This window comes from Bos taurus, chromosome 10 (assembly GCF_002263795.3).
Source record: "Bos taurus isolate L1 Dominette 01449 registration number 42190680 breed Hereford chromosome 10, ARS-UCD2.0, whole genome shotgun sequence".
NCBI lineage: Eukaryota > Metazoa > Chordata > Mammalia > Artiodactyla > Bovidae > Bos > Bos taurus.
In genome coordinates, this window is record NC_037337.1 from 38,002,426 (window position 1) to 38,016,205 (window position 13,780).

A 13,780-nucleotide genomic window follows, 5' to 3' on the forward strand; every position below is an offset into this window, starting at 1 on the left:
GTCATTTTTGTTTCTCTTTTTCAAAGAACCAGCATTTAGTTTCGTTGATCTTTTCTATTGTTTTATTTCTGCTCTGATCTTTGTGATTTCTTTCCTTCTGCTAACTTTAGGTTTTGTTTGTTCTTCCTCTAGTTGCTTTAGGTGTAAGATAAGGTTGTTGAGATTTTTCATTTCCTAAGGTGAGATTTTATTGCTATAAATTTCCCTCTTAGAACTGCTTTTTCTGCATCCCAAAGGTTTTGGATCATTTTCATTTGTCTCTAGGTATTTTTTTATTTCCTCTTTAATTTCATCAGGAATCCATTGGTCACTGAATAATATTGTTTAGCCTTCATGTGTTTGTGTTTTTTACAGTTTTTTTTCCTTGTAGTTGATTTCTAATCTCAGTATTATGGTCAGAAAAGATGCTTGATATGATTTCAGTTTTCTTAAATTTGCAAAGGTTTGCTTTGTGGCCCTGGAGAAGGTTCTGTATACACTTGAGAAGAATGTGTATTCAGCTGCTTTTGGATGAAATGTTCTATAAATTAAGTTCATCTGGTCTTATATGTCAGTCTTTTATTGATGATTGTTCAGCAGGTGTGATTTTGGTGTTTTGAGAGAGGAGGTAAGGTTAAGTCCTTCTACTCCACCATCTTGTCTCCTCCCCATAATGATTGTTGAATAGAGTAAAATTTAAATTCTCCCTCCTACCACAAGCTTATTCCTGTGCTACTCTATTATGTAATTTCAAATCACAAACACCACCCTCCCCAAATCACATGTTCACCAACTCTGAAGCTCTGTAATATATTCCTTCTTGTTTGCTTTTACATGAAAGTTAGGATTAGCTTGTTTAGCTCAATTATAAAAACTTCTTAGTATTTTTAATGGGGCTATATTAGATTTATAAATCAACTTATAGAAAAATCACATCTTATCCTGTGTAATTTCCTAACCAAGAATATAGAAGGTTCAGTCCTTTTTATGATTTAAAAGTTTCCCTTCATGTGTCTCTAAAATTACATATCAGATTTCTTCTTACTTTATCTTTTTTATTTCTGTTATAAATAGGTTTCTTCTTCCTTTATGTCTTCTTGTCTGGTTGTTTTCTTGTGTTTATGAAAGTTAAGTTGAATGCTGTGTGTTAATTTTGTGCCCATACTGTTTTTTGACTGATTCTCTAGGTGTACATTTATACAGTAGTCACTAACACAGGTAGCTTAATTTAATTATGTTAAAATTTCAGTTAAGTCACACTAGCCACATTTCACATGGTCAGTAAACATATGTGGTTAGTGCTTACCATATTGTGAAGCTGTGCCCTTGATTTTTTTTTTTAAGATATACAACCACATCCTCTGCAAATAGTGATCATTTGACCATTTGTTTTCTAATTTTTGAACCACTATTTTCTTCTTCTTTTCTAATTGAATGAACCTAATGCTACTGCTAAGTTGCTGCAGTTGTGTCCGACTCTGTGTGACCCCATAGACGGAAGCCCACCAGGCTCCCCCATCCCTGGGATTCCCCAGGCAAGAACACTGGAGTGGGCTGCCATTTCCTTCTCCAATGCATGAAAGTGAAAAGTGAAAGTGAAGTCGCTCAGTCATGTCTGACTCTTAGCGACCCCATGGACTGTAGCCTACCAGGGTCCTCCGTCCATGGGATTTTTCAAGCAAGAGTACTGGAGTGGGGTGCCATTGCCTTCTCCGAATGAACCTTATGTCCCAGCATAAATAAAATAATAGTGATGACAGTAAACATCCTCATCTCTTATTTCAGGCTTTAGTGGGAATTCTTCAGGAATTTCCTTCATTTAAGCTGAACGCTAACATTTGAGCTGAAACAGATGTATTTTGCAATACTAAGGAAGCATTTATCTATTACTATTTTATAGAGTATTCTTATCCAGAAGGTTATTTCAGAGTCTCTAGAGATGAGTGTTTAAAGATCTGGGGGCTAATAATTAATTCATACATTCTTATAATACTTTATATACTTATACGTAGGATATCTTCTTTTAATGTACATTCAGAGTCTGTTTGCTAATATTGTATTCAGAATTTTGTGTCAGTATTTAATGAATTTTTTTCCTGTAGTTTTTGTTTTTACAGTATATTTCAGATTTTTGTATCAATGTTATACTTTTCATAGAAAAAAAAAGGTTGAAATTTTCTTTTTCAATGTTTAGGAATAGTTACAAAGATAATGGAAATGTTTACTCCTATTGAATTGTCAGATTAAAGTCAGATGATGCCAGGTCTTGGGGACGTAGGAACCTTATAAAGTCTTATGACCCAGCAGTGCTTGCCAAGATTATGAGGGAACATGTATGAAATTATTTCCTAAAGCATTATTTGAAGTGATAATGAATTGGAACCCAGTAGCGATGGACATGAGTTTGAGTGAACTCTGGGAGTTGGTGATGGACAGGGAGGCCTGGCGTGCTGCGATTCATGGAGTTGCAAAGAATCGGACACGACTGAGCAACTGAACTGAACTGAACTGAGAGAATGCCATGGATATATAAGATGTGGTCAATGCACATTTGTAATACTATGTAAAAGTCAGTCAGTTCAGTCGCTCAGTCATGTCTTAACTCTTGGCTGACCCCATGGACTGCAGCACGCCAGGCTTTCCTGTCCATCACCAACTCCCAGAGCTTACTCAAACTCATGTCCATTGAATCGGTGATGTCATCCAACCATCTCATCCTCTGTTGTTCCCTTCTCCTCCCACCTTCAACCTTTCCCAGCATCAGAGTCTTTTCAGATGAGTCAGTTCTTTGCAGCAGGTAGCCAAAGTATTGGAGCTTTAGCTTTAGCATCAGTCCTTCCAATGAATATTCAGGACTGATTTCCTTTAGGGTTGACTGGTTTGATCTCCTTGCTGTCCAAGGGACTCTCAAGAGTCTTCACCAACACCACAGTTCAAAAGCATCAATTCTTTGGCGTTCAGTTTTCTTTATGGTGCAACTCTCAGATCCATACATGACCACTGGAAAAACCATAGCTTTGACTAGACAGACCTTTGTTGGCAAAGTAATGTCTGTGCATTTTAATATGCTATCTAGGTTTATCATAGCTTCTCTTCCAAGGAGCAAGCGTCTTTTAATTTCATGGCTGCAGTCACCATCTGCAGTGATTTTGGAGCCCAAGAAAATAAATTCTGTCACTGTTTCCATTGTTCTGCATCTATTTGCCATGCAGTGATGGGACTGGATGCCATAATCTTACTTTTTGAGTACTGAGTTTTAAGCCAGATTTTTACTCTCATCTTTCACTTTCATCAAGGGGCTCTTTAATTCCTCTTCTCTTTCTGCCATAAGGGTCAAATTATCTGCATATTTGAGGTTATTGATATTTCCCCCTGCAGTCTTGATTTCAGCTTGTGCTTCATCCAGTCCGGCATTTCACATGGTATACTCTGTGTATGAGTTAAATAAGCAAGGTGGCAATATACAGCCTTGACTTACTTTTCCCAATGAGGAACCAGTCTGTTGTTCCATGTCCAGTTCTAACTGTTGATTTTTGACCTGCATACAGATTTCTCAGGAGGCAGGTAAGGTAGTCTGGTATTCCCATCTATTTAAGAATTTTCCACAGTTTGTTGTGATTCACACAGTCAAAGGCTTTGGCATAGTCAATGAAGCAGAAGTAGATGTTTTTCTGGAATTCTTTTGCTTTTTCTGTGATCCAGCAGATGTTGGCAATTTGATGTCTCGTTCCTCTGCCTTTTCTAAATGCATCTTGAACATCTGAAGGTTCTCGGTTCACGTACTGTTGAAGCCTGGCTTGGAGAATTTTGAACATTACTTTGCTAGCATGTGAGATGAGGATAATTGTGCGGTAGTTTGAGCATTCTTTGGCATTGCCTTTCTTTGGGATTGGAATGAAAACTGACCTTTTCCAGTCCTGTAGCCACTGCTGAGTTTTCCAGATTTGCTGGCACTTTCACAGTATCATCTGTTAGGATTTGAAATAGCTCAGCTGGAATTCCATCACCACCACTAGCTATATTCCTAGTGATGCTCCCCTAAGATCCACTTAACTTCACATTCCAGGATGTATGTCTCTAGGTGAGTAATCACACCATCATGGTTATCTGGGTCATTAAGATCTTTTTTGTATAGTTCTGTGTATTCTTGCCACCTCTTCTTAATCTCTTCTGCTTCTGTTAGGTCCATACCATTTCTGTCCTTTATTGAGCCCATCTTTGCATGAAATGTTCCCTTGGTACATCTAATTTTCTTGAAGAGATCTCTAGTCTTTCCCATTATATTGTTTTCCTCTATTTCTTTGCACTGTTCACTTAAGTAGGCTTTCTTATCTCTCTTTGCTATTCTTTGGAACTCTGCATTCAAATGGATATATCTTTCCTTTTCTCTTTTGCTTTTCACTTGTCTTCTTTTCTCAGCTATTTGTTAGGCCTTCTCAGACAACTATTTTGCCTTTTACATTTCTTTTTCTTGGGAATGGTTTTGATCACCACCTCCTATACAGTGTTACAAACCCTTGTCCATAGTTCTTCAGGCACTCTGTCTATCAGATCTAATCCCTTTAGTCTATTTGTCACTTCCACTGTATAATCATAAGGGATTTGATTTAGGTCATACCTCAATGGCTTATTGGTTTTCCCTACTTTCTTCAAATTAAGTCTGAATTTTGCAATAAGGAGTTCACGATCTGAGCCACAGTCAGCTCCTGGTCTTGTTTTTGCTGACTCTATAGGGCTGCTCCATTTTTGGCTGCAAAGAATATAATCAATCTGATTTTGGTACTGACCATCTGGTGATGTCCATGTGTACAGGCATCTCTTGTGTTGTTGGAAAAGGGTGTTTGCTATGACCAGTGTGTTCTCTTGACAAAATTTGTTAGCCTTTGCCCTGCTTCATTCTGTACTCCAAGGCCAAGCTTGCCTGTTACTCCAGGTATCTCTTGACTTCCTACTTTTGCATTCCAGTCCCCTATGATGAAAAGGACATCTTTTTTGAGTGTTGTTTCTAGAAGGTCTTGTAGGTCTTCATGGAACTGTTAAACTTCAGCATCTTTGGCATTAGTGGTTGGAGTATAGACTTGGATTACTGTGATATTGAATGGTTTTCCTTGGAAATGAACAGAGATCATTCTGTCATTTTTAAGATTGCACCCAAGTACTGCATTTGGGACTCTTTTGTTGACTATGAGGGCTGATCCATTTCTTCTAAGGGATTCTTGCACACAGTAGTAGATGTAATGGTCATCTGAGTTAAATTCATCCATTCTGGTCCATTTTAGTTCACTGATTCCTAAAATGTCAATGTTCACTCTTGCCATCTCTCGTATGACCACTTAAAATTTACCTTGATTCATGGACCTAACATTCCAGGTTCCTATGCAATATTGTTCTTTACAGCATCAGACTTTACTTCCATCACCAGTCACATCCACAACTGGGCATTATTTTCACTTTGGCTCAGCCTCTTCATTCTTTCTGGAACTACTTCTCTGCTTTTCTCCAGTCGAATATTGGGTACCTACTGACCTGGGGAGTTCGTCTTTCAGTGTCCTATCTTTTTGCCTTTTCATACTTTCCTTGGGGTTCTCAAGGCAGGAATACTAAAGTGGTTTGCCTTTCCCTTCTCCAGTGGACCACGTTTTGTCAGAACTCACTACCATGACTTGTCCGTCTTGGGTGACCCTCCATGGCATGGCTCATAGTTTCATTGAGTTAGACAAGGCTGTGATCCAAGTGATCAGTTTGGTTCAGTTCAGATCAGTCGCTCAGTCGTGACTGACTCTTTGCCACCCCATGAATCACAGCACTCCAGGCCTCCCTGTCCATCACCAACTCCCAGAGTTCATCCCGACTCATATCCATCGAGTCAGTGATGTCATCCAGCCATCTCATCCTCTGTCGTCCCCTTCTCCTCCTGCCCCCAATCCCTCCCAGCATCAGAGTCTTTTCCAATGAGACAACTCTTTGCATGAGGTGGCCAAAGTACTGGAGTTTCAGCTTTAGCATCATTCCTTCCAAAGAAATCCTAGGGCTGATCTCCTTCAGAATGGACTGGTTGGATCTCCTTGGAGTCCAAGGTACTCTCAAGAGTCTTCTCCAACACCACAGTTCAAAAGCATCAATTCTTCAGCGCTCAGCCTTCTTCACCGTACAACTCTCACATCCATACATGACCACAGGAAAAACCATAGCCTTGACTAGACGAACCTTTGTTGGCAAAGTAATGTCTCTGCTTTTGAATATGCTATCTAGGTTGGTCATAACTTCTAAGCGTCTTTTAAATGCTTAAAAGATGTTTAAACTAAGTAAGCGTCTTTTAGTTTCATGACTGCAGTCACCATCTTTAGTGATTTTGGAGCCCCAAAAAATAAAGTCTGCCACTGTTTCCACTGTTTCCCCATCTATTTCCCATGAAGTGATGGGACCGGATGCCATGATCTTTGTTTTCTGAATGTTGAGCTTTAAGCTAACTTTTTCACTCTCCACTTTCACTTTCATCAAGAGGCTTTTTAGTTCCTCTTCACTTTCTGCCGTAAGGGTGGTGTCATCTGCATATATGAGGTTATTGACATTTCTCCCAGCAATCTTGATTCCAGCTTGTGCTTCTTCCAGCCCAGTGTTTCTCATGATGTACTCTGCATATAAGTTAAATAAGCAGGGTGACAATATACAGCCTTGATGTACTCCTTTTCCTATTTGGAACCAGTCTGTTGTTCCATGTCCAGTTCTAACTGTTGCTTCCTGACCTGCATACAAATTTCTCAAGAGGCAGATCAGGTGGTCTGGTATTCCCATCTCTTTCAGAATTTTCCACAGTTTCTTGTGATCCACACAGTCAAAGGCTTTGGCATAGTCAATAAAGCAGAAATAGATGTTTTTCTGGAACTCTCTTGCTTTTTCGATGATCCAGCGGATGTTGGCAATTTGATCTCTGGTTCCTCTGCCTTTTCTAAAACCAGCTTGAACATCAGGAAGTTCACGGTTCACGTATTGCTGAAGCCTGGCTTGGAGAATTTTGAGCATTACTTTACTAGTGTGTGAGATTAGTGCAATTGTGTGGTAGTTTGAGCATTCTTTGGCATTGCCTTTCTTTGGGATTGGAATGAAAACTGACCTTTTCCAGTCCTGTGGCCACTGCTGAGTTTTCCAAATTTGCTGGCATATTGAGTGCAGCACTTTCACAGCATCATCTTTCAGGATTTGAAATAGCTCAACTGGAATTCCATCACCTCCAGTAGCTTTGTTCATAGTGATGCTTTCTAAGTCCCACTTGACTTCACATTCCAGGATGTCTGGCTCTAGGTGAGTGATCACACCATCGTGATTATCTGGGTCGTGAAGATCTTTTTTGTACAGTTCTTCTGTGTATTCTTGCCATCAGTTTGGTTAGTTTTCTGTAATTGTGGTTTCCATTCTGTCTGCCCTCTGATGGATAAGAGGCTTGTGGAAGCTTCCTGATAGGAGGGACTGGCTGTGTGGGAATCTGGTCCTTGCTCTGATGGGAGGGGCCATGCTCAGTAAATCTTTAATCCAGTTTTCTGTTGATGGGTGGGGCTATGTTCCCCCATGTAGCTTGGCCGGAGGCTAAACTATGGTAGGAGTAATGGTGGTAATGGTAAACTCCTTCAAAAGGACTTATGCCAGGACTGTTGTATTCAGTGTAAGAGTCAGAATTAACAAATTGGATGAACACCTAGGCAAAGTACTGAATGAAAAGCACTATGAAACAGTGAGGTAAAACACATTACTATTTGTATAAATTAAAACTAAAATTTGTATAAATTAAAACTACATACATGTAAAACAATCCTTTTGTAAGAATACATACAAACAAAAAGATGTAAAGAAGTCAGGATAATTTAAGGTGGGTGGGGGAGGGAAATTGGGGATGAGAGATTAAAATATTTTTAGAATTACCTAATTTTTTAAAATGGAGTATAATGATCCTGTGAAAATGACAAGGCCTGGTGTTTGGCAGGATAAGCTGTTTGAAAAATTTCTTCTGTGGAAAGTGCTCTGTTGAGATCAGAGTTCAGCAAACTCCTTTGGCTGTATCTGGTCCACCAGTTGTTTTTGTAAATAACATTTTACTAGAATATGGCATCTCTCATTTTTTTATGTGTTCTCTGTGGTTGCTTTTATGGTATAGTGATAGAGGTAAGTCGTTGCATCTATTAAAATGGTCCACAAAGCCTTAGATACTTACTATACCCTTTACAGAAAAGTTTGCCAACCTCTGTTTTAGATTTTCCATCTCTTCTGAAGTCAGTTTTTTTGTTTTTTTTAACTGTTTTACAAACCTTTATTGGAAAGGCTACAGACTTTGTATTGCCACTGCATTTCTTTTGCTTGAAGTGTTGTGGGGGAAGTAACCTTGGATACAAAACTACTACACTGTTGCATCTTGCCCAGGCTGGTTGTGAAAGTTTTTGTACAATGGAGGTAGAGTGGATAGGGCAATAATTTAAACCTCACAGGCCTTGATTAATGTCAAGACCTTTTTTTTCCTTCAGGTTCTAGAAGACCTAGAAATAGACTACAAGTACTACAAATAGGCTCAGGGATGGCATATTTAAAATTTTTAATTTTCAGTTTTCTCCCATTTGTCTTTTACAAACGTATCTACAACTCATCTATTTTTTCCCTAAGTGTGTTCTAAAAATATCTACTCTGGAAATGAAAAGAAGATAATAGAAAATGAAAAAGCAGTACATCCTTTTCATAGTAGTTTTACCTGATTTTTCTCATACCAGCCTAAGAGTCTTACCTTTCTGTAAAAGAATAGTAATCAATGCTTCCCCCAGTCTCAAATATTCAACTTAATGGAGACAAGAGAATCTTTAACTTAACATTTAATGAAAACAGAGCATCTTAACAGGTTAGTTTTGATTTGAACTTGTTAATTTCTGCCCTTTAAAATAATTAATTCCTTCTTCCACTGATAATTTCGTAGTTTTTCCTTGTCTCAAGGTCAGCAATTTTGTAGGATGTGTTTGTCTGCTGTTTTCTCTTGATTAGATTGTGGTTATGCATTTTTGGCAAGAATACCACAGAAACTGTGTCCTCTCGGTTGGGGTTGCCAGACAAAGCAAAGAAAAATGCAGGATACTGGCTATTTTAGAATTTCAGAGAAACAACAAATAGCACTGTGGTGTATATTCCATGCAATGCCTTATCCTCAGTATTTCAGAGGGTACTTGATGTCATTATGTCTTGTTAGTGATGTTAACCTTGAAGTTATGGTAATGGCTAGAATCTCTCCACTGAACGTTAATATTTTTCTCTTTATAATTAATAAACATCATGGGAAAGATAGAGACCATGCAGATATACTATTTTATCTCAAATTTTTGCCCACTTATTTTAGCACCCATTGGTGTATGCCTAAAAAAAATATTGATGTGGTGTTTTAATGGCAATTTTGTATTTCCCTAATTTCTTCTACATTTATTGATTCTTCTGGTATTTCTTTAAGGTAGTATTATCATTTCTCTCCCTATTTAGATTTATCCAATTATTTATTTTGTTCAGTTTGGACTCATAAATATTTCATTCTATGAGTTATAATCCAGTGTTATTATTATTAATTGCCCAGATTGTTCCAGATTTTATTTTTTGGAGTTCTTTTTCTTTCAGATTGAGTCTTATGCCCTTTTAACATGCCCATCCTTTCTTAGCACTTCCTTTAGTTCATTTATTCTTTTGTTGCTGTTGTTATAACTTGTTGACTTTTAGTACATTCACAGAGTGGAATATCCATCAACACAATCAGTTTTGGGATATTTTCATTACCCCAAAAAGGAACCCTCTACCCTTCTTAGTTATTACTTCCCAAACACACGATCCCCAACTCTTTGTAAGCCTATAATCTACTTACGTCCTGCCTCTATGGATGTGTGTATTCTGGACATTTCATATAAATGGAATTATACAATATGTGGTCCTTTGTGACTGGCTTCTTTCAGTCATAATGTTTCCAGGGTTTCTTGATGTCCTACAGTTGATATAACAAATTACCATAAACAGAGTGGCTTAAAACAACTGAAACTTCTTCCAGAGTTCTTGACCCTGGGAGTGTGAAATCATGGTGTCAACAGGGCCATGCTGCTTTTGAAAATCTAGGGGAAGAATCTAAAGTTCCATGCCTCTTTCTGAGCTTCTGGTAGTGGCTGGCAGTCCCTGGCTTGTAACTGGATCACTCCAGCCTCTGCCTCTGGCATCACATGGCTTCTCCCCCTGTGCCTCTCTGTCCCTATGTCTTCATGTGGCCTTCTTATAAGGACACCTGTCATTGGATGTAGGTCCCACTCTAATCCAGTAGGATCTCATTGTAACTCAATTACATCTGCAAAGACCCTATTTCCAAATACAGTTACACTTATAGAGAGCAGGAGTTAGGACTCCAGTGTATCTTTTTTTGAACCCACGCACGGTTCATCCACACTGTAGCATGTATCAGAATTTCATTCCTTTTTATGGTCAAAAATATCACACAGGATGATTATCATATTTATTTGTCCATTCATAAGTTGATGGACATTTAGTTTGTTTCCACTTTTTGCCTACTATGAACAATGCTGCTGTGAGAGGGAGGTGCTCAGCAAGATGTGGACTGGGACCTGTTCGCTAGACCCAGGCAAGTGGGTTCTGAGGGGATGGAGGCAGTAGATGGCAAATGGCGACAGTCCTTTCAAGTCTATGAAGAGCAAAGATGCCTATAAAGGAAGGTTTTAAAGGTGGGAGAAATCTTTGCATGCTTAAATGCTCATATGAAGAATCTAGTGAAGAGGAAGAGGTGGAGGCAACAAGTGAAGAACAAGGTGATCAGTAGTGAAAAGTTCTTAAGAGGGTGCCAAAGTATCTCAGTCTGAAGCAGACTGGATGTTGCAGGAAGAAGAAAGCAGGTGAAGATGGAGACAGAGTACCTCTGTTTACGTCTTCTTGTGTTTAAAGCAGCACAAAGTTAGGAACTTATGATAGAGGTAGGATGGTAAGTGCCTGTTAGATCCGGCGGAAATCAAGGGTTGTGTCATTGAGGAGCTGCTTGCAGTAAAGGTGGGGTCTGGCTCCCAATTTCCTGATGATGGGAAAGATTGAAGGCAGGAGGAGACAGAAGACAACAGAGGATGAGATGGTTGGATGGCATCACTGGCTCAATGGACATGAGTTTGAGCAAACTCCGGGAGATGGTGAAGGGCAGGGAAGCAAGGTGTGCTGCAGTCCATGGGGCTGCAAAGAGTAAGACACAATTTAGTAACCGGACTGGAACTGGTTCCACATTACAACCTTGGGCTTAGCCATTGGACATGGGGCTGGGGCCAAAAGTCAAGCTTTTCACAGCCCATCACTTTCCCTCCCCATCCCACCTCCCAGTTGGGCTTTGTTTGCTGCTCACACTAAACACAGCTCCAGCCATGGCCTCATTCCAGTTGCTTCAGTGGGCAGAGGGTCCCCTCATCCAGTGACCCCTGGTACCTCTCAGGCCCCAGTTTATACTGATCCCTGTTGGAACTCTTTTACAAGCAACCTTGAACTTGTGACTTGAAGGGCAAGGAAACTCTCCAGGGACTGGTTTCTATTGCTCCTGCCTTCTTGGGGGCATCCAGCTTCCTGTAATCCCAGTGGGGATGACCTTTACACTGGAGCCTTTATGTTGAAGACTGTGCAGTTCAGAGGCAGAGATGATTCCGCACTGGCTTTCTGGTGTTCTGCTCTCTTGCTCCCTTGGCTCTGGTCCTGAGCATCTTCTCTTCTGCAGGGTGACACAAACTTGCCTGATTCCAGAGACTCCTGGATAGGGGAAGTGCGGGGCCGCTCTTCAGTGAGGAACAATCAGCTGAATCTGGCTGGCTCTGCCTGGAAAAGCTTAGCCTACAGTGAGTAGTGGGGCAGGTACCTGCCTTGTGTGGGGACTTCAGGGCTGAGGTCTGCTAGATCCTGGGGGGTTGCTGTCCTTCAGGATGCCGGTGCTGCGCCAAGGCCCTGATGCTCAGGAGCCTCCACCTATTCATTGTAGGCCGCAGAGCCGCCTTGGGCAGTTGCTGCTGTTCCCCGTCCAGCCTGTCCAGCCTGGGGACCTCCTTCTCCTCCTCATACAAGGATTTGGCCAAGCACATTGTGGACCTCTCTATGGCTGATGTGAGGTTTCCTGCAGCAGACTCTGCTCGGTGGGGAGGGAGGAGGAAGAGAGGAGGAACGGGGCAGACGAGGGCTTCTTCAGCAGCTATCTTTACAAAAGGGGCAATTCAGGGAACACTGGCCTGAGGGACTCGTCCAAGGGCTTGCTTTGTACCAACTGTGCCCACTAATCTGGGTGTGGTCACTGTGTCCCCAGGTAATGGCTGCTTGCTCAGATAACCTGAACAACCTCTTCAGCTGCTGGGCAGCAGCCGGCTGGAAGTAAGTTGCTTTGCACAGTGTCTTATTGTTGCAGCCCTGGTGGCCTTGTCTCTTCCTTTGCCTTCTCCACCCTGGCTTCCTTGAGTGCCTCACCTGAACTCTTCTTTTGTGACCCTAGAACTCAGTTTTTACCCCGTCCTCTTCTTCCCCACCCTTGGTGTCTCTGCCAGCCATCAGGGTGAGGAGCAGGAGGTGCAGCTGTACTACAAGATGTTCTCTTCTACCCGGCATGGCTTCCTGGGGGCTGGCGTGGTGTCCCAGCCATTGTCTCATGTGTGGGCAGCTGTGAGTGACCCCACCTTGTGGCCCCTGTACCATAAGCCCGTCCAGACAGCAAGGCTGCACCAGCGGGTGACCAACAGCATCAACCTGGGTGAGCCCCGGGAACAGAGGCAGCGCTCTTGGGAGGCTGGGTACTCAGGCTTGGTCTAGTGGGGTGTCAGGCTGTACAATGATGGGGTGTCACAGGGCACCTTCTGACTTTCTGCATCCCTGCCCCTCCAGTGTATCTGGTGTGCAATACCACCGTGTGTGCACTGAAGCAGCCACGGGATTTCTGTTGTGTCTGCGTGGAAGCCAAAGAGGTGCCTGCCTTGCTGGTGGTAAAGATGTGGGAGGAACTTGGGCTGGCGTGTTGTGAAAAGCAATCTCTGTGGGCATCCCGTCCTCTGGGTGGGGAGGAGGGCAAATTGGACATGGTGTGTGGCGGTGGGGAGGGCCTCAAAGGCTGGTCTTTCCACGGTACTGCCTGCACTGGAGCCTGTCCCTGGTGGAGCCACATTACACAGGCTGAACTCACACTGCTGTTTCTAGGGGCAACTGTCTATCATGGCAGCTCAGTCTGTGTATGATGCATCCATGCCGAGACCCAACAGGGAGATGGTCCGAGGGGAGATCCTGCCCAGCGCCTGGATCCTGCAGCCCCTCACTGTGGAAGGGAAGGAGATCACCAGAGTCATCTACTTAGCCCAGGTGATCCACCTCCTGCAGCTGGTCTCACAGCATGCCTTGATTTGACCCCAGCCTCATGGGAGCTTACTGTAAAGCTGTTCAACATCCTTTAGGACCCAGGACCTGTGGCCTGAGGCTGGAGGTTTAAGGGCTTCTTGGGTCACAAACCAGTGGTGAATCAGAGGAAGGAATGAGGCAGAGCTGACCAACCTTCTTCAAAGCTATTTCAGAGCCTGGTGGCCTTCGTCCTCTGGCTGTTCCCAGGGTTCTCAGGACATAAATGAGTCATTATGAGGAAGAGCAGCAGCCTCAGTTCCCTGACTTGGCATTGGGAAAGGAAGCTTTTGTCTAGATCTGAACAGCAGCGTACAGGACTGTGCACAGCTCAGTTCCGAGTTTGTCCCATCACCACAGCTACTTATGGCTGAAGTATGCCCCAGTGCGCACCTTT

General features: G+C 42.0%; 1 protein-coding gene across 7 annotated transcripts in view; it reads left to right on the top strand.

The window, feature by feature from the left end:
* Positions 1 to 13,780, top strand: part of STARD9 (StAR related lipid transfer domain containing 9) — a 140,203-nt gene that overhangs the window by 105,426 nt on the left and 20,997 nt on the right. For 5 of the 7 annotated variants that reach the window (XM_024998192.2, XM_024998193.2, XM_059890711.1 and 2 more), the window contains 6 exons: positions 11,738 to 11,855; positions 11,996 to 12,117; positions 12,314 to 12,378; positions 12,549 to 12,751; positions 12,883 to 12,980; positions 13,192 to 13,350. In XM_024998192.2, coding sequence (XP_024853960.1) covers positions 11,738 to 11,855; positions 11,996 to 12,117; positions 12,314 to 12,378; positions 12,549 to 12,751; positions 12,883 to 12,980; positions 13,192 to 13,350 — 765 coding nt within the window. Of the gene's footprint in view, positions 1 to 11,737; positions 11,856 to 11,995; positions 12,118 to 12,313; positions 12,379 to 12,548; positions 12,752 to 12,882; positions 12,981 to 13,191; positions 13,351 to 13,780 lie in introns of those variants that run through there. The other 2 variants (XM_024998201.2, XM_059890712.1) reach the window with 2 other exon arrangements.